We start from the raw sequence: 19999 nt of genomic DNA, 5'->3' as shown, positions 1-19999 counted from the left end.
CTTGACGTGATCTTTACACACGTCCTTGCTTTAAAATGACACACACACACACACACACACATTATATAAAGAAGACATAGGAACATTTGCTGAGTATTGACGAGGGATTTTTTTGGTGGTTTATTAACAGAAAATATACAAGACATGATGAGAGTGAGGGTCTTGTTTAGACTTCAGAAGCAACAAATTAAAAAGAAAGATACAGCCATCATATTTTTATCTCTTCTGTTTCAGGAAGCATGGCTGAAATGATCATCCTGACTGGCACGTAAACGAATGACCAGACACCGGCCCAAAATGGACCTCCTCCAGTCAGTGTTAACAGCCTTTTTAAGATCAAATCCCCACCATATCCACAGTCTGCCAGATTTAATAAAACTATCACCGTCGTACTGAGCTACGAAAGGGAAATACGGTGTGCGGAAGTTGGTATGGAGATGGGAATTCCCCAGAGATTTCCTCAGGATGGGTTTCCGTCGCTCACTCTGGTACAGCAGGAGGCCAGTCCACATCCACCGACTGACAACAACAACACACAGAGAACACGATGGTTAAAAACTCAGCTCTTAGCTCCACTTAACTCCAAGTGCTGCCACTATTAATGTTCACAAGAAAACGTATACATTATTTCACCGCAAAATGTCGTCAATCAGACAGGGCATGTTGGCTGATTAGTGTTTAAGGCTAATGTAACATGTAAACACCACTTCCAGCTTTCACGCTCAAGCTTTAAAGGAAAACTCCATGCTGAAACACTTCAAATATGTTTACACTGAAATATTTGTGATGTTTTTAGTGATTCTGGTTGTAACGTGTTGGTCGGTGCTGTATTTTTGTTATTGCTATGAAAAGTCAGTGGTTGTCTGCCACACTGGTGTGACAGGAGGATATTAGTAGCACAGTTACTTCATTAAATTAATGAAATCTTTTCATTATTTACTTGGAAGTCAGAATTATATCATATTGTTTATATCATATCGTTCAAGCTACAAAGCAGGAAAAACATGGCCACCTCCATGAAAGCTTGTTTTTTGTTTGCTCTGTTAAAGCACAAGCAACAAGCTAGCCAGTTAATTAGCATTACAAATTATAATATTACTGTTCTTGATGTATTCACCTTCTCAAAATAGTGATCTGTGTGGTCAATGATCATTACTGATCTAAAGCAAAAATACGACTATAACGTATTTTAAAAGCAGAGAAGTGGTGCTTTATTTACTGCTGACGCTGTGAGCAGCCATGTTGATATGACGTCATGTGATGAACTCGGGGTTTAGGAGGCCTTGTGGCATTTCAGAGAATGAATTAGAGGTTTTTAGTCAAATGCCGAGGAATAAAGTGATTCTGGTTGCCTAAGATGGCGGCTGTTGTAGCTATTAATAACATAATAAAAGACAGAAAGTCTCACTGTGTCTTAAACCACATCAGCAAATCTGTGTGACATCACTGAACAACTGGATGTGGTTTGAGGGAAAAAAAAAATTTACATGAAAGATTTTAGTGACTTCCGTTACTTCTTATCTCCATTAGCTTCGTAGCTTCAAGAAGGAAACATCCGGCACCAAAGATATCGTATCTAATTGACTACATTAGATTAATGTATTGGCTAGAGTGATTGTAAATGTTGTGGCTCGATAAAACAAACCTCCACGTCCAGCTCCAGAATGTCCACCTCTGCCTCCATGAGGGCACCGAGGTTGGGCTTCGTCCGGCCGAAGTCTCCGTGCACAAACTCTTTAATGTATCTGTTTGGCGACTCGTTAAGGTCACGTTAACGTGCTTTATGTTTATCAATAGGTAGATGACAGAACAAATGTGATTGTCTATGTGTCCATGTGTGGATTAAAACAAACAAATGACTGAATTTCAACATCAGTCTACACAAATTAGGGCGAAGCAGTCTATCAACACTGAAATAATCTCTTTGTGTGCAAGTGTGTGTGTGTGTGTGTGTGTGTGTGTGTGTGTGTGTGTGTAAGGATACGTCCCTGCCTGGGTGCGCAGCTGCAGTGTGAAGTGATGTGTATCCAGGTAGCTCGCGCTCATGGAGTGGATGAGTCTCTGTCTGATGGCAAGCGGCCTGCGATGGAGGACTCGGAGTGGGGTCTTCTGATCGATCTTCAGCTCCTACACACACACACACACACACACACACACACACACACACACACACACGTCATATATCTACTGTACACACTTTCCCGTCCAGTGGCTGCTCAGTGCTTAAAGTAAAAAAATAAAATTTGCACAATGCCACCAATCCTAAACTTCAGGGAAGATTTTAGCCTCTAGATTATAAACTTATGTCTTTCTTCCTGCTTGTTTTTTTTTTTTTTTTGAAAATCATGGCACTTATTGGTGTGTAACTGAGAGGCTCTGTTACTTAAGAATGAGGGGGGAAAAAAAGGTTTCTGGACAACAGATCCCTGAACAGAATGCTGACAAATTGGTAAAAAAAAAAATATTGAGATTTGTTATGCATATTTTTCATTGCTGTTACTGATAATAAGTAGTGATACATTCAATAATGTAGCAATATACTACATACAGCACTGTGCAAAAGTTTTAAAAAACCTTTTTTTTTTTTTTTTTTAATACAAACTTTGCTATAGATTTTTATTTTCTGACTTCTACATTATGGATTCAGTACAAAAACACTTTAGATTCCAAACATTAGTTTTCCAGCATAAAATTAAACGTTACAGAAAAATGTTTGTATGTCAGTAAAGAAAGCAGCAGATTCCATAAGAGACACTTTTCAGATAAAAACATAATGAAGGCTGCTGGGTTTCGCTGCAGAAATAAGAAGCGAGTCGACAGTCAAAGTCTCCAGAAGAACTGTGGCTGCTTCTGCAAGACGCTCAGTAACACTTCCAGCTCATTTCCTTATAAAACTGCACACACTGTACCTGAGACTACTATATTATTTTAAAAGCGAAGGATCGTCACACCAAATGTTGACTTTGTTTCATTTATTACTGTTTACTGCTCTTTATAGTATTTTTTTTTTATGTAGAAGGCATCTTTGCAGCATTTCTTTGCATGTGCCTAAGACTTCTGTACAGTACTGTATATAATTTATTGTTTGTTTATTATTTTTGACACAAATTTAACTCCTACACTTCTCTAAAACACCTGATATCTAATTAGTAACCCCTTAATGAATTGATTTTTATTATTCACTCAAAAGCGTACACTAGACAGGACTGGATAAACTGATCAATTAAAATAACATAATGAGAAAAGAAAACATGTTTTTTAAAAGAATTTACACTTCATTTCATGGTTTCACTGATACAGTAATGAGTAGAATGAAGATTTTAAACCTTGATGTTTTCCAAAAAGTCCAGATCGGCTGGAGTTATAGGCTTTTGTGTCCAGATGAGGGCGCTGTAGGACTTGGTCTTTTCCTCTTCTCCTACTTTCATACGACTTGTAGCTTCTCTACAAACACATACACAAATCCCCAGAAATGTAGATATGTCTATATAACCAGTATATTTATAAATCTTCCACTCTGTCTCACATGCACACCTGGTTACGATTTGCAGGTCTCGGACTCGGATTTTGTCAGAGGACGTGTTGATCGTCTGCACAGATGAGAGTAATAAGGAGAAAATTAATAATGAACAGATTATTCCCTGAAGAAAGACATTTCTGTCGGTTCAGTACCTCCTGAAGTTGTCTCATTTCAGCTTTGTTAAACTTCGCTCTGTGTGGATTCAGAAGCTCGATGGCAAACGGACGTCCTGCAGGAGACACATCACACAAGTCAGTCACGTCAATGTTTTCCAAAATCCAGATGTTTACTTTCCCTGCTCTAGCACAACTTACTTAGCTTAAGAAAGAATTAGCTTGTGATATGACGTCAGCTGAGAAATACTGATGCATTTATTCTTCAGCTTAGACTTTAGAATATATAATATATATATAAGTCTTAGCCTCAAAGCTGGAATTCACATCTAGTTAGCATTTTAGTGCAATTTCCCATGGCATCCATCATATGGGACGTACCTCCACGTGTATAACACATACAATTGATATTTGAGGAACATCAAAGAACTTTTTAGTCCCTACTTCTGAGACTGTGTTACCCAGAATGCAAATTATGTATAAACATAAATCCAATTACTTTGACTCACCATTTCCTAAAGTCCGTACATCCACGTCTTCTCTCCCGGATGAGCAGAAGTTAAAACCTGTGAACAAAAGATCTGATAGTGCATATACAACATCCAACAAGCGTTAACTCCACCATTATGTGAAACTGCAACCACTGGAATGTTCTCAAGTTGAAGCTTTTGTAACTGAATACTATATTTGGTGCCTGGCTCTACCAACACGGCATGCTTCTGTAGATCTTCTGGCTGTCGCTGATCTACAAAGTACTGGTAACAACTGGGGACGGCTTTGTTAAGAGGATCAACTACTACCTCGCCTACCACAGAGCCTCAGCAGCAAAGCTCTTTACAGCCACCAGACCAAGCCTTGACTGAGTGACACATCTATGGTGGTCTGCACAAGAGAGTTCCAACTGTATAGGGTCTCAGATGAAACCCAGGTCTCACGGGCTTGCATCGACGTGATAACAGGAAGGATCAGGAGAGCACAGGAAGTAGACTGAATCCAGACTATGCCACAATGACCTGACAGAAGCTCTGGTTCCCAAAAGAGTTGGGTTTGGAAGGGGTAGGGCAGGGTGCCATAATTAAACTAGCGGCAAGGAGAGGCACAGGCTGGTACAGGAAGAAGTGTTGGCAGCGACTGGAGAGGCTCGAACCACCAGGATTGTTGGAATGAGATAGAACGTAGCTTGATGGAAGTTGTTGTTACGCACCAATGGTACATATTATCACATGATCTGGAAAATGTCAACACAGCACATTAGTTTCCTGATCCGACTCCCCCAACCTCTTTTCTGGAATACCACAGATACACCAGTATGCCTACTGTGCAAGGGGAGAAGAACAATGGAGAACTGGAGCTGCTGTCCCAGAGCCTTCAGAGAACCATGATCATTGTGCTGATGGACATAACAGGAAAGTCAAGTGGCTCGAAGCTAAAAACTCCATCACATTTCTCGAGAAATGAGAGTGACCCCAAAGCCAGGTCCAAAAGCAGTTACCACCAAGGATCCTTGCAACAACCCATGAGCTGTAGCTGAAGATTGTCCAGAGGAAATCACTAACACCACTCTCAGACCAGACACTGTACTCTGGTCAGAGACTTTGATGGCCAAGATAGAGGAGGTCAGTGAGAAGAAACAAGCCAAGTATGAGGATCTGGTGGAGCAGTGGTGCCGCAAGCGGTGAAATGCCATGTGTAAACCAGTCAAAGCAGACTGAGAGACAGAGCCTACTGTCTACTGGGTGTGGTGGGGGTAAACAGGAGCAGAGCCATAAGGCAGAAGAAAAGTCTTTTAGATGACTATGGATAAAATGGAGCAAGCCATGGAATGTGTGTACTAGTAGCACATAAGCCAGAGCCTGATCAACCTTGGCTAGGTCACCTGAGCAAAAGTGTCTGATTTTGAAAGACCAAAACATCAACAGACCCCAGGATAAATCACTGATGATGTGTCCCAGTTCATAAGAAGAAAAAAATATTTAATAACAAGTGATGGCATGCCAAATATAATGAGCAAAACTGACCATTTACTGTATGTGTATTCTATAGCTAAATATAATATAAAATATATAAAGCTACATCTTCCAAGTATGTCACACTAACAATGTTGAGCTCACTGACCATTTGCTTTGAAGGCGGACAGCAGAGGATTGGCGATCAACTCCTCCACCGATCCCTCCATGCGTCTCTCTCCGTCTATCACCCAGGGGGTCTGAGGAAGCTCCCGTGAGAACTTATTATACCTCCCTAATGACCGAGAGGAAAAAGTCACCATCATCATTGACAAAGATATAAATCAGAGAGAAAGAGACTCTCAGATCTACCTGCTATAAAGACAGATGCGCGCAGGCATGTGGTCTCTAGTGGAGTGCACTGGCTAGAGGGTGAGACAGGTGGACACGGGTAATGTCTGCAGAGACACACAGCAAAGATGTCAGTGAATATGCTGTCAGTCATGTCTGGACGTGGCAAGTGCGCCCACTTTCAGACAGGGAGGATCGGGGCAAAAAAGGGGAAATCGGTCTGTGGTTTTGTTTACAGTGTTGGACTACGAAGGTCAGAGAGTTTGAACATTTCTGACCTGAGGAACTTTGTATCTGAGATCTTCTCCAGCGCCTTCACCACCGCCATCCTAGTGAACACAGACTGACGAAGGGACACAGAGAGGCAAATACACACTGTACTGAATATACCGCTGTTTTTACTTCATCATGATCAAAAACAAGCACTAAATCCTACTCACTTGATCATTACTATTCAAACATACAGAATTATCATCCTGTCAACATGTTAGCATATTAGAATGTAACCATGACAACAGGACATCACTATTTTGTTGAAAACAAGAAAATGAAAGAGATGGATTAACACAGGAAAGAATGGTTTGCTTTTATGTTTTTATTAACAAGAACAGAACCACGAGTACTTACAGCTTTATTCTTCGTCGGCTTGAAGCAATCCGGACACTCTGTAGCCCTGCGAATGAAACGACAGTCGTCACTTAACCACATCTGGAAATCTGCTAGTGAGAAAAGTATGGAGGTGAATGAAGAGAGGAAGTGAGGAAACATACAGGAAGTGGCAATCTCCATCTGTTTCTGGATGCGCAAAACCCACGCTGACCTCAAATGCACTCTGAAGGATAAAACAGGACACAGCGTTAGTGTTAGCATCTGAAAAAGCTGCAAATGTTGTATATCACTAATGACATGACATGAAGGTAGGAGTTAATATACACTGCTGTGTGCTGCCAATATTTTTTGGCCAAATTCTTCTATTAAGAATGTAACAAGTGAGGGAAAAAAAATCACATACGGATGTGCTTTTGTAAGAAAACAATCAATAGCGGTTTGGTTATGAAAACATACTAAACTTTGATCGTCCCAAACAGAGGAGGGACATTAATATTATCCATATATCCATATATTATAAAAGAGAGAGAGAGAGAGAGAGAGAGACAGAGATGCAACCAAGTTGCCAAGGGAAACGCTCAACATGATGCTACCACCACCACGCTTCACTGTGATAATAATTTCAATAATAATAAAGTGTAATATTTCACCTTTTATTTTAACATCTACCTTTTCATATCACGTCATTAGTTTCATTAGCCGTTGTAGGAAAATAATCAACGATGGGGTGAAAGTGTTTCATTTATTTTATACCACAGCGATTTGCCAACACAATGACTACAATCTGTATTTGTACGTATTGTATTGAGTGCAATGTATATACAAAGACACATGCATTTTATCCATTTATAGTTACATTTAAATTAGCTCCTGTTAACACTTACGTTAAAGCAGCTGTGCATAATCCAGAGAAACCACCAAATGCAATGTTCTCCATTTTTAGACTTTCTTGTGGTCGAACACTTAGAGTTATAGCTTTACTTCTGACTGTTACAAAATAATCATGTTTTGCACTGGAGACTCCTTCCGTTAACGTTAAATAAACATCTCCTCACAGAAAACATCACCATGTCAATGATTGCATGATTGAAGCGTCCAAAATACAAGTTTCCCTTAATTATCCATTACTATAGAAATAACTGTGTATTTCAGCAAGTGTATTAATATGAACCTGTGATTTGCAAAATATATACACACACTCTGACCAATCAGATTTGAGAATTCAACAGCGCTGTTTGCTAATGTTGTAAAGATGACTTTAGCTACAGTAACACTTACGTTAGTGAGTACCGATGCTCCCAGCTCTTTGCCCACCAGTCCCTGTACGGCCCATTTAAAGGCGTCCTTCACCTGAACCACGTCCTCCTTATCCAGACACATGCTCTTCTCCCTGAAGCACACAATACAATAATCCTTATTAATATTCTGTACATTCTCAATGCAGCACAAGGCATCAATGGTTATTAATTTGAGCCCCAAACACTAATTTAGTATTTTTATTAGCTACGTCGGTTTTATTAACCCAATCTTTCTCATTCCTGGTCCTGGGTTCCCACCTCCCTGCTGATTTTAGTGTTTTCCCTTCACTCAAGTTACCAGATTCAACAACTGAGTTTAACTGGTTGAGTTAGAGGAGATAAAACACTAAAATGTTCAGGGTAGTCCAGAACCAGGATTGAGGAACACTGTATTAACCTGAAGAACAGGTAAACAGGAAGTGATGCGCCATTCCTACCCTCCAGTATTGTTGTCTGTCCTTAACTTGTAATTTGCTCTTGGTTGAATTCCTATCACTGTCTTAAGAGCTGTTTATTATCTCTACTACCTCTACTTTATTACTACTTTATTATCTCAATCGATACTTGGAGCCCTGAGGGACTGACATTGCCTTCATGTGATGTCAAAACTGTAAATATTATTCTATCATTGGCACTAAAATATTGTAAAATCACACATTAATATCCTTTAAGTAATAAAGGTCATGTCACTACCCTCAACTTTTTATTTATAACGAAAGGAAAAACGGTTTCAGGGTTGGATGTTAGGTACATCTTCACTTTTAAGTCGTCACTGATTAAGTCGTAGTTATTTCTAAGCACGCTATAAATTGACAAAATGTCAACGATTTTTACTGATTTTACGTTGCTCAAGCTGTTTGACGGCTGTGTGATCAGACTACATATTTAAGCAAACTGGACAAAATTGGTGAACGAATCGTTTAACTGAATGATTCACTGAATAGAGTCAAAGAGTCCATCTCTGTTTAGATCACGTGACACTCAAAGGTGGGGAAAAAACTAGACTAGAAAACTTGTGCTGCTCACGTACTTGACTTCCTTCTTGATGTGCAACCAGCAGGAATGCTGAAAAAGGAAAAAAAATGGAGATGGTGAAGTACCGGAGTATGAGACGTGAATCTGATTAATAAAAATGTTAGCGTGCGATGAGGGAGTTAGCGCACCTCTCTGACGGACAGCTGAGCAGGAAGAGAGACGGCCAACATCAGACTGTCGAACTGGTACTCGCCTTTTCTCACGACCTCCGACACCTTTAGACAAATTAAAGGCATAATAACACTCATGCAAGAGTCTTACTTTTTGTAGTTTACATCCACATCTGCTGTGCCTTGCATAAGTATTCACCCCCTTGAACTTTTCCGCATTTTTCGACAGTGTGTTAAAAATCACGATTTGTTTTCCTCGATCCCAAAATTTGAATGTCCCAAACAGCAGGGCAAAGACAGATCCATTAATTTAAAAATTGGAAAGAATACAGCACAATTGTGTAAAGAGCAGATTAATCAGAGAAGCAACCAAGGGGCCAACTGTAATGCTCAATAGGATGCCGCCACCACCATGCTTCACTATATTGATTAGGTATGCAAGGCACTGTATGTTACAGTATATGATGCATTTGCGTTACTGCTTTTTAATTTTCTTTTTAACATCTATGTTGTGATATCACACAGCTGTGTTTTTCACTTTTATTATAAATATCTCAGATTGCACCATGGTATGATTGAGAAATTACTACAGAATCAATTCTGAATAATACTTCATGATCCTTAATAGTCGCCACTCACCTGTTTGGCGTAACTCTGATCGCAGAAGTGCTGCAGGACCCCGACACACGCCACACACACCCCTGACTGCGCTTTCGGCTCTGACACACCCTCCGCGCTCGCATTCTCTCCTGACGATGGCTGAGGTGAACCCAGCTTCATTTTCTTACATGGCGGGTCCCCTGTCTCTGCCTCTCCTGAAGCATCATGGGATTGCTCGCCATCGTCCTCGCCGAGGAACGCTAAAAGCTCTTTATGTATGTCCTACAGAGCAGCATGGACAAATAAACACTGATGCTAAATATACTGTACATGCCGTTCAAAAATGTCTACTGCTCCGAGGGAGTGTGTGATGATATTTAACGGAGAGATAGCGAAGAGGATATGGAACACAGCGAGTTACACACATACACACCTCACAGGACTGCTGATATGAAGAATACTTTCCCACACAACAGAATCTGAGGATGCATCTTCCACAGCAGCCGGCAGCCAACAGCTTCCTGATGACTGGACGGTCTTTATCTTTAAGTGACAGCATCATGAAGGGACAGAAATCTCTGAGAGACAACGAAAGAGAGAACGTCATAAGAACGACCAGAACTCTTTTGTTTTCCTGTGGAACTTGGGTACATTTAATTTGTTTGTTGTTGCTGTTCACAGGTTGGAGGTCAGACATTTTGCATACGTTTAAGTACTTTAATAGTACGCTATCATTGAAATAAGCACCAATTCTGACCACTGATCTCACTTCTGACAGGTCTGTTACTCCTATACAATCCACAGCTCACTGAAATTACAATCCTCTGTATCACTGTAAGTATTTTCTTCCAATCCGTTCAGTATTAGAAACTATAGTCTTGGAAACATGAAGTTATTACCTGGTCCAGACCAATACCAGTTTGTTAGCATTAGAAATCTTATCATGCTGATGATACACAGTTATATTGATCAGTTTGGCCAGATTCTGACCAAATATTCTGCACAAAGGAACAAGTTTTCTCATTCTACAAATCAAACCCTTGCATCGCCTTTTAGTGTCTAAAAACATGGACATTCCACTGTAACTATTTAAAGCAACTGAATGTTTTTCTAATGCTGCTTTTTTAAAATGTATCTGATAATTCAGGAGTTCTCAAGCTCAAACATTCTGCATCCTGGAAGTTAAATAAACCCTTACGACATAGCACAGATCTAATTTTATCAACAATACAGCAACTTTGTACCTTCATATTAATTGATTTGTGCCATTAGAGCTTTTCAGTCCACATATCCAGATGTAGATCTTAAACACGGTTTCATACTAACAGCATTTCCAGGTTTTATTAAAATTGCAGTCAGATCAACGTTAACATTGTTTATGCTATTTCGTAGTTAGCGTTAGATGAACCACTTTCATTTCAGGTGACAAGACAGTTAAAGTTACAGTAATAGTAATAGTAACAATAACAATAACATCCTTGATATTCTGTGATGTTAGTTGATATTAGTTATTCTACACCACTATTGTGCTATTTAAAAGAAGAAGAAGAAAAAAAGAAGAAAACAAAAGCAATACAGTCAAGGACTGCTTGGATACACATCCTGGATCCCTGGACCTCACTGTGAGAAGCATGGAGATGATGCTAGGATGTAAATATTACAATGCACTTGCCAATGACAGTCATGATGTTGGACTTGACAAGCACACTGTGTCTGAGTATTATTGATCAGTGTAGGATTTGCAGATCTGGCAACCCATGCATCAACTATACATATATATATGCCAGTAAAAGGCTTTAAAGCTCGTTTTGTTTAAGACACTAGTGTTCAGAGATATTTAGAGACTTTGTACCTGTCATGCATGATTAGAACATGAACTCACTGACTGGTTGAGCAAAACACGTGACGATTTCATTTAGCACAATAAAGTAACTGCACTGCCTGTTTAGCTCATATAACCCAAACTTACCTTCAGGTGGATGTGTTCAATGCGTAAAGTGTTCACAATGACTCCGAAATACTTTAATTAACTAAACATTTGTACAAATATCCGACTCTGCTAATGCTCTAGTCTACTCGTTAGCATATGGGTTTGAGCTGAACTGTTTTTAAGTAATTACTGGCTTTGTTATTAATTATTTAACAATAATGAAACCGTATTGTTAAAAAGAACTTTACAAAATACAGGAAAATAAATAAATAAATAAAACTACACGCTTATTTTTCTAATTTTTTAAAAAAATAATTGTGTCTGGCATATAATACGCCACCTACCTTACGTCATCAGGGTGCGCCGGCAAACTGCGGCTTTGGGTCCTTTCGCTCCTTTGGTCGCAGCCGGTGGCTCTCTGGAAGGTTCTGTTGTAATTTAACGGAGACAGAACCGGAGCGAATCCGCGTCCATCCGAGCCGTTGGAGCGGTGTGCGGGTCAGCAAGGAGAGCCGACGTTTTCCTAAAACCTTGACAAGAATTAATTTGGTGGGATTTCGTAATAATAATACTAAAATAAAGATGCCCGAAGCCGCGATAGCAGTGCCGAAGGGTCCAAGCGGAGGCAAGAACAACGGAGGCGCTTATGTGGACCGGGACAAACCGGCCCAGATTCGGTTCAGCAACATCAGCGCTGGAAAAGGCGAGTTTTTATTAATTAATTCCACTTTTCATTTGTAACTGAAGTCCTGAATCTGTTCGGCTAATGCTAATTGGTGCTGACTGTGCAGTTTCTAGGCTGTAAAGAAGCTTCTGGTAAACATTTGCTGAAAAAAAAAATGCGTAATGAAATTAATATTACATTCTCCTGTTGCAGTATTGTGTAAAAGAGAGTAAGTATCCGGCTAACATTAGCTCCTGACAGCGCCATGTATGGTTATGGTTATGGTGATACAGCAGCAGCAGCAGCAGCGACGCCCCTCAGCGCCCTGCTTCTGTACCTCAGGGCTGGACGGTGTGATAACTGCGGCGCATCACGATACTCGATATGTGTGGCGATATTTCACTAGGTCGATATCAACATCCCAGCAGGCCTGTAGTGCCAAAGCAAAACACCTAGCACTGATTATTATCGTTATTATTATTATTATTATTACTACTATTGTTGTTGTTGTTATTTTAATTTATATCTTTTGATGTTTTTGATAAAATAAGAGAGAACTTTATTCATCCTGAGGGAAATTCTTATCCCAGAGGTTGTTCAAACAGATATATCACAACAATGTAGGAATAAAAGACAATATATTAATAAGTAAAGTATTAAACATAACCATAGTGTGTAATAGAATAGCAAAAAAGTAAGAGTAAAAAAAAAAATAAGTGGAGAAGTAGAAAGTGACATGACACACGATATTGCACTTTATATTGCACATTCAAATGGTAGAATAGCAGAAAAATGATAACGCCTGCGGTATTGTACATTAGTATTAGAAAAGTAATGAATAGATTCTATATGAATTTATAGAAAAGTAATGAATAGTAACAATAGTGATACATGCTTATATACTTTTTCTACTAAGTGCTTCTGTTTCTATTTTCTTTTCCAATCTAAAGCACCTTGAGAGACGTTTTTAAAGGCGCTATATTAAAAAGTCAATCACTTTATTTATAAAGCACAATAAAATAACACTAGAACACTAGCTGACCATTGTGCTGTACAACCAACTACAAAGAAGTGCAAATTATTTAAAAAAAAAAAAAACAAAAACGAAAGAGACCGTCTAGGTGCAACCCCACAGACATGAAACGACATCATTACACATAGTAATAAACTTTAAAACAGACCCGGCCGAGGACGTGCTCTGAGTTTAGTTATAGGCCAGATGGAAAAAAAAAAATAATAATAAAGTTTGTTATTAAAATCTGATTAGTTATGTGGTCTTTAGTGCTTGACTGATTTATCAGGTGGCTGATAACATCGCTGATACTCAGATGCCATGAAATCGTCAGTATATGTAAGGAGACGCCTTTTTTTAACATTTAAGGAAGGAGTCTCCAGTGTCGGCGTTTTGTAACCGCAGACGTGCCAGCTTTCATGCTCTGTACGGAAAACGCTGGAATGAGCAGGTTATAACTTCATAGGGGTTTAAACTTATGTAAACGTAGACCTCCTGGAAGTTTGCTGGATGATCCACTATGTTACTATAAACGGATAAAAAGCCTGACGTGCGGTTCTGTATTCATTTTAAAACGTTTTACTGTTGTATTGTAACAGTGACGGGATTCGTATTGATTGGTTCCTGATTGTTTGTGAGTAACGGATTTGGACAGCGTTCTACATTAAAGGACTGATGATAAACTGCGATACTCTGAGACGAGTGTTAATGCAGACGCGTGTTGCTGTAGAATAACTGTGTGTTCTGTCGTGTTTAACAGCCGTCGCCGATGCCATCAGGACGAGTCTCGGCCCTAAAGGCATGGACAAAATGGTACGTCTCATTATTATATATTACTAATCCTTTCATCTTCCATATTTGCTCATATTCCTAAAAATGATGTAGTTAAGGAACGTGATGATGATGATGATGATGATGATGATGATGATGACGATGATGCTTTGTGTCGTAGATCCAGGACGGGAAAGGAGACGTCACTATCACTAACGACGGAGCCACCATCCTGAATCAGATGCAGGTCCTGCATCCTGCTGCTAAAATGGTGAGACACGACGATTCCTGTTTCTGTAGGAGTCTCAGAAACGAGGGGAAAAACAAAACACTTATGAGAGTGTGTGTGTGTGTGTGTGTGTGTGTGTGTGTGTGTGTGTGTGTGTGTGTGTGTGTGTTTTAGCTGGTAGAGCTGTCCAAGGCTCAGGACATCGAGGCTGGAGATGGCACTACATCTGTGGTGGTGATCGCTGGAGCTCTTTTGGACGCCTGTGCTAAGCTGCTGCAGAAAGGTACACACACACACACACACACACACACACACACACACCTTTAACAATCTTTAATGCACTCCTTTATTGTACAAGATATACGGTACAAGGCTGTTTATTTATTTTTTTATTCTATTTGTCCATGTTGGTGGTTTTCTGTAATGACCTCAGCTGGATTGCCTCCCCTGTTAGTACACTAAAAAAAAAAAAAATAATAATAAATTAATAAATAATTTATAACAGGTTTTTAATATGCGTCCCAAGAAAGGTGTGCAGTGAAAAAACTACAGCGAAATGTTCTCCATTTCTTCTAAACTCGGCTCTACTGAACAGCGCTTTCGTGTTGCGGAGGAGCATTAAATCCTGTTTCTTCTGTTTCCTGGAAAATGTGACTTGAGTAAAAAAAAAAAAAAAAAATCAGCTTAATTAAAGTTAGCTTCACTTATTGGACATGTTAAAAACATGCGTATGTCTGCATGATACTAAAAACCGTCTCACACTTGCAGCTGTTTTTCTTGTAGGAACATTCAGGTGGACGAATTAGAAATTTAAGAGCGAGCCCACTGAAAGTGAAAACGTCAATGTGCTCCTCGGAAACCTAATTCCTTAAAACCTTTACAGATTCCTCGAGTCGAGAGAAAAATGTCTAGTCTTGAAAAAACTGAACGTCAACAAGCATTGTGGTTTTTCTTTGTTTTTTTTGTTTGTTTTTTTCCCCCTCTCGTTGCTGGATGAAAGAAGAGGAAAAACACTTGTGAACGTGAGAGATGGATAGATAGATACGTATATATGTGTATGTGTGTAATATAAATATATGTATATGTATATAAATAAACGTTTATATATCACACACACACACACATCAGCGATCTACTAACCAGGCTAGTGATTTGTTCACCCTGATCCGGTGTGTGTTCTGAGGGATTCCAGTCACGATACACACATCTTTGTTCACATCCATGACGTTATTACAGCCAGGACTCCAAGAGAGCTTAAATTAACGCTGATCAATCAGAGCAACACCAGTCACTCGCTGTTATTTGCCACATTCTAAGCGTCACTGTCGTCGTTCCTCAGGCATCCACCCGACCACCATCTCGGAGTCGTTCCAGAAGGCGGTGGATAAGGGCGTGGAGATCCTGACCTCCATCAGCCAGCCGGTGGAGCTGAGCGACCATGAGACTCTGCTCAACAGCGCCACCACCTCGCTCTGCTCCAAAGTGGTGTCCCAGTACTCCAGCCTGCTCGCCCCGATGAGCGTGGACGCCGTCATGAGGGTCATCGACCCGGCAACCGCCACCAGCGTCGACCTCCGCGACATCAACATTGTCAAGAAGCTCGGGTGAGTCCCATGGCACGCGCAGTGAAAACGAGTAAAACAGAAGCTTGTAGCCACTGATTTCTGTGCTTTCTGACTTTTCTATGTGACTCTGATTAAATGAATGAATGAAGCACAATTATTCATTTATTTATTTAAAAAGTAGTCTACAAAATGGAGGCATGATCTTCTCTTGTTGCTTGTTTGAGCTGTGTTTCACCTGTCTAACACACGGTGTTGCTGTGTTCCAGTGGAACTATAGATGATTGTGAGCTGGTGGACGGTCTGGTTCTGACCCAGAAGGTGGTGAACAGCGGACTGTCCCGCGTAGAGAAGGCCAAGATCGGCCTGATCCAGTTCTGCCTGTCCCCTCCGAAGACTGATGTACGTACAGTCACACGCCGTTACGCATCACAGGGTCGAAACGGGTTACAGTTTATTCATTAGTTCCTTATAGTAAATAATTTAAGCGTAATAGAGGTGTGAAGAAAAAACGATTGGAATCAAAATCAGTCCAGCATTTTTCAGTAGTCACAATGAGTTAAAAGCCAATATCACAACCTCAAAAGACTCACTCTCTCTCTCTCTCTCTCTCTCTCTCTCTCTCACACTCACTCAAATTTAATAAGGCAAAAAAAATTTAGTTGTCACATTATAGAGAATCCACAGACTCCACTGTTCTGAAGACTTTCCTGTCTCGGAAAACTCATATTCAGGTGAATTGAATCGTGTTGGATTGGGCTTGAATCGAATTGTATCACTGCTGAATCGTATCGGATCAGTAGTGAATGAAAGTGTACCGAATGGTTCCTTGTTTATTTTAATTTATCGTTTTTAGCATCGTATTATATGCTGCATATCAAGATGTGTATCATATCATCAGAGAGAGAGAGAGCCACACCCCTAAAGCAACTGAAGTGCTTGTTTTTTCAGTTTAATCAGCTTTTAGCATAATTTAGTTGACCTTGTTCTGTGCTTCGTTCTTGTTCCTTCATGTCCGGACAGATGGATAACCAGATCGTGGTGTCGGATTACGCGCAGATGGACCGCGTGCTCCGCGAGGAGAGAGCTTACATCCTCAACCTGGTCAAACAGATTAAGAAAGCCGGCTGTAACGTCCTGCTCATCCAGAAATCCATCCTCAGGTACAGAAAGACAAGAAACTAATAAGAGAATGTGTCTCCTTCAAGTCTGGGGCAGACTTTTTTTCAATTTATCTTTTCTTTTCCCATAAACAAACTGTATAATACACATAGATGAAATATGCACTTAAATGCAACATGATGCAGTGTGTAAAGCCTGAAGCACCAAACATGACTTTAAGAGCAGTGCCAAGTTGCTCCACAGTTCGCTTCAGGGAATTCTCAGATGAAAATTTTTATATAGGCTGGCTGGTGAAGAGGATTGTGGGAAATGTAGGACAGCGAGTGATATAATGTTTGCAGCTTTTGGAAAATGTTGTGCTTTGGACACACCAGGAAGGTCAATATTTCTTGAAATCTGAGCTTAGCCATGCTGATCATTCTCCACGTAGATGTCCAGCTAGCAGGTGTGTGTGTGTGTGTGTGTGTGTGTGTGTGTGTGGGTGTGTATGCGCTAATGCGTTTGTGTTGTTTCAGAGATGCGCTGAGCGATCTTGCTCTTCATTTCCTGAACAAGATGAAGATCATGGTGGTGAAGGACATCGAGAGGGACGAGATTGAATTCATCTGCAAGGTGAGAATACGGTGTTCATCAGGGTCTAAACTCCTACATTTCATCAAACTCTTCTAGTAAATTTAATGAAATAAAGCATATTTGGCGCATTCAGCCTGACTTTATTCTGGAGTTAGTGATGTTCTTTAATTTGAGGAATTTCGTAATAGCTATAAATCACACTGAAATGCTTTAACACCGTGTCGGTGCGTTCCAGACGATCGGCACCAAACCCATCGCCCACGTTGACCAGTTCACGGCGGAGATGCTGGGCTCGGCTGAGCTGGCAGAGGAGGTGAGCCTGGACGGCTCAGGAAAACTGGTCAAGGTGAGACACACTGATCTGAGAACAGCTTCAGTCCTGCACATGAGCTTGCTTTCCAGCTAACTGGTACACTAAAGCAGAGTAAAAGTGTAGGACTTTAATGGGGTTTGATGTTGACAAGCTGTTAATTGTGTCATCACACTGCCATTTGTTCACTCTCTCTGTGTGTGTGTGTGTGTGTGTGTGTGTGTGTGTGTGCGTGTGTGCGCGCGTGTGTGTATGCAGATCACCGGTTGTGCCAATCCAGGTAAGACGGTGAGCATCGTGGTGCGCGGCTCCAACAAGCTGGTGATCGAGGAGGCTGAACGCTCCATCCACGATGCTCTCTGTGTCATCCGCTGCCTCGTCAAAAAAAGGTGAATACCTACTCGTGTGTGTGTGTGTGTGTGTGTGTCTCCTTCCACTTGTTGACTGTAATGTTAGCATTTAGTCTCTTTAATCTGATCTCTTATTACTATAGTGTTATCATCCACTTACAACGTTACACCATGTAGCCTGGCTGCCGTTTTAACTTAAATTACCCAGAAAACCTACAGTTTAGGGGTTTAACAGCACAAAATATTCAAATTTCAAATAAATCAGCAGTTTTTCAGGCCACATTCAGGATCTAACACGAATCCCGGAAGCTGCATGAAACCATGTTCGCATCATTTCATCGTTCTTATAACGATAATAATATGTTCATATTACGGAGCGCCTTTGTCATAGCCAAGGTGGCTTCACAGCGCTAAGAACAAATTGATTAAAAGCAATCAATTTAAACGAAAAGTCTAGCACTAGAAGGTGTGGATGTTCATAGCTGTCTCCGTGTGAGGAGTCGTGGTGTTATTTACCGGAGTCGCCTCTCGTCCCCGCAGGGCTCTGATCGCAGGCGGCGGCTCTCCGGAGATCGAGCTGGCTCTGCGCTTGGCTGAGTACGCCCGCTCTCTGGGCGGCATGGAGGCGTACTGCGTGCGCGCCTACGCCGACGCCCTGGAGGTCATTCCCTCCACGCTGGCCGAGAACGCCGGTCTCAACCCCATCTCCACGGTAACCGAGCTGCGCAACAGACACGCTCAGGGTGAGACGACGGCCGGCATCAACGTGCGCAAGGTGGGCTACCTAACTGCACTACAAGTGAAACCATGGCAACAAGCATTCAGTAAAGAATAAAACACTTTAGGGGCGTGCTGTTAGAGGAAAATAATCAGCGACTCGATGCAGAGATACCATCCCGAAGTTGATTACTTTCCTGTAAACGTGTGTCCCGAAGTGTTTTATTCCTCTTATACTTTACAACAATTGCAAGTTTTAGTTAATTAATAAACAACACATTGTGCTTTTTATCCATTTATAATTACAGTACAGTCAGATTTGAGAATGATGTAAACTGTAGGGGGGGATAAATTCAATTCAATTCAGTTTTATTTGTATAGCGCTTTTAACGATGAACATTGTCTCAAAGCAGCTTTACAGAACATAAGAAACAAAAAGCATGCAAACAGAAACAAAAACATGCAAACAGTCCTAGATGTTAGACAGAATTATCCCTAGTGAGCAAGCCTGAGGCGACTGTGGCAGATGATATGAGGAAGAAACCTTGAGAGGAACCAGACTCAAAAGGGAACCCATCCTCATTTGGTGACACTGGAGAGTGTGATATGAACAATGTCCTTTCTGTATTTATTTATAGTCATGTAGGTTGTTGCCTTCCTCAAAGTCCACATAAATCACCACATAAATCACTTTTATCAGAGACGTTCATGCAGAAGTGTAGCTGAACCACGGTTTTCTCTCTCCTTCAGGGTGGTATCTCTAACATCTTGGAGGAACTGGTGGTCCAGCCCCTGCTGGTGTCCATCAGCGCCCTCACCCTCGCCACGGAAACAGTGCGCAGCATCCTGAAGATCGACGATGTCGTAAGTGGCCTCACATCACTATCTGTCTTTATATCTAGTCTTAGAAATGACTGAAGTGGGCAGCATGGCTCGTTTGATGTGTGTGTGATTAAACACACTCCTGACGCTCTCGTTCCTCTGCAGGTGAACACGCGATAAGGTGTGTGTGTGTGTGTGTGTGAAGAGAGCACTGATAGACTGAAGCACTGCTGCTGAAGGATGTGGGGACCTCGCCAAACACCTCGCCATGACCAACCGCTCATGAGCTGTCTGTAGATGTTACGTTGCGTAATTTAATAAACTTTTTTTTTTGGACACCAGTGTTCTCTTTGCT

General features: G+C 40.9%; 2 protein-coding genes across 3 annotated transcripts; one reads left to right on the top strand and one right to left on the bottom strand.

The window, feature by feature from the left end:
* Nucleotides 1-94: 94 nt before the first annotated feature.
* Nucleotides 95-11990, bottom strand: pus10 (pseudouridine synthase 10). Of its 2 annotated transcripts, none has more exons than XM_053229951.1 (18): nucleotides 11857-11990; nucleotides 10016-10160; nucleotides 9622-9864; nucleotides 9001-9087; nucleotides 8868-8902; nucleotides 7818-7929; nucleotides 6701-6762; nucleotides 6558-6603; nucleotides 6209-6273; nucleotides 5952-6037; nucleotides 5749-5874; nucleotides 4143-4199; nucleotides 3673-3749; nucleotides 3535-3590; nucleotides 3327-3444; nucleotides 1985-2127; nucleotides 1646-1745; nucleotides 95-519 (listed from the first exon to the last, which is right to left on the bottom strand). In XM_053229951.1, the coding sequence occupies exons 2-18, from the start codon at nucleotides 10142-10144 to the stop codon at nucleotides 481-483; spliced, it is 1581 nt and encodes a 526-aa protein (XP_053085926.1). In that variant the 5' UTR covers nucleotides 10145-10160; nucleotides 11857-11990; the 3' UTR covers nucleotides 95-480. The 2 variants fall into 2 exon arrangements, with proteins under 2 accessions (XP_053085926.1, XP_034155758.2); XM_034299867.2 differs by lacking the exon at nucleotides 11857-11990 and adding an exon at nucleotides 11552-11849.
* On the top strand, nucleotides 11912-19980 carry cct4 (chaperonin containing TCP1, subunit 4 (delta)). The gene is made up of 13 exons (XM_034299864.2): nucleotides 11912-12215; nucleotides 13949-14001; nucleotides 14141-14230; nucleotides 14363-14471; nucleotides 15528-15792; nucleotides 16020-16152; nucleotides 16774-16913; nucleotides 17388-17484; nucleotides 17681-17791; nucleotides 18014-18144; nucleotides 18646-18880; nucleotides 19573-19686; nucleotides 19810-19980. Exons 1-13 carry the CDS (start codon nucleotides 12095-12097, stop codon nucleotides 19822-19824), a joined length of 1614 nt encoding a protein of 537 aa, XP_034155755.2. The 5' UTR covers nucleotides 11912-12094; the 3' UTR covers nucleotides 19825-19980.
* Nucleotides 19981-19999: the final 19 nt, after the last annotated feature.

The sequence above is a fragment of the Pangasianodon hypophthalmus genome, chromosome 26 (assembly GCF_027358585.1).
Source record: "Pangasianodon hypophthalmus isolate fPanHyp1 chromosome 26, fPanHyp1.pri, whole genome shotgun sequence".
NCBI lineage: Eukaryota > Metazoa > Chordata > Actinopteri > Siluriformes > Pangasiidae > Pangasianodon > Pangasianodon hypophthalmus.
Note: the sequence above shows the minus strand (reverse complement) of the source record. Positions and strands in the feature narration are given on the sequence as shown.

Coding starts and splice junctions, on each gene's coding strand:
- pus10 (XM_053229951.1), bottom strand. CDS start 10,144: ATGATGCTGTCACTTAAAGATAAAGACCGTCCAGTCATCAGGAAGCTG. Junction 6,038..6,208: donor TCAGATACAAAGTTCCTCAG/GTCAGAAATGTT, acceptor GTGTCTCTGCAG/ACATTACCCGTGTCCACCTG. Junction 2,128..3,326: donor ACTTTTTGGAAAACATCAAG/GTTTAAAATCTT, acceptor GTGTGTGTGTAG/GAGCTGAAGATCGATCAGAA.
- cct4 (XM_034299864.2), top strand. CDS start 12,095: ATGCCCGAAGCCGCGATAGCAGTGCCGAAGGGTCCAAGCGGAGGCAAG. Junction 14,472..15,527: donor TGCTAAGCTGCTGCAGAAAG/GTACACACACAC, acceptor GTCGTTCCTCAG/GCATCCACCCGACCACCATC. Junction 18,881..19,572: donor CCGGCATCAACGTGCGCAAG/GTGGGCTACCTA, acceptor TCTCTCCTTCAG/GGTGGTATCTCTAACATCTT.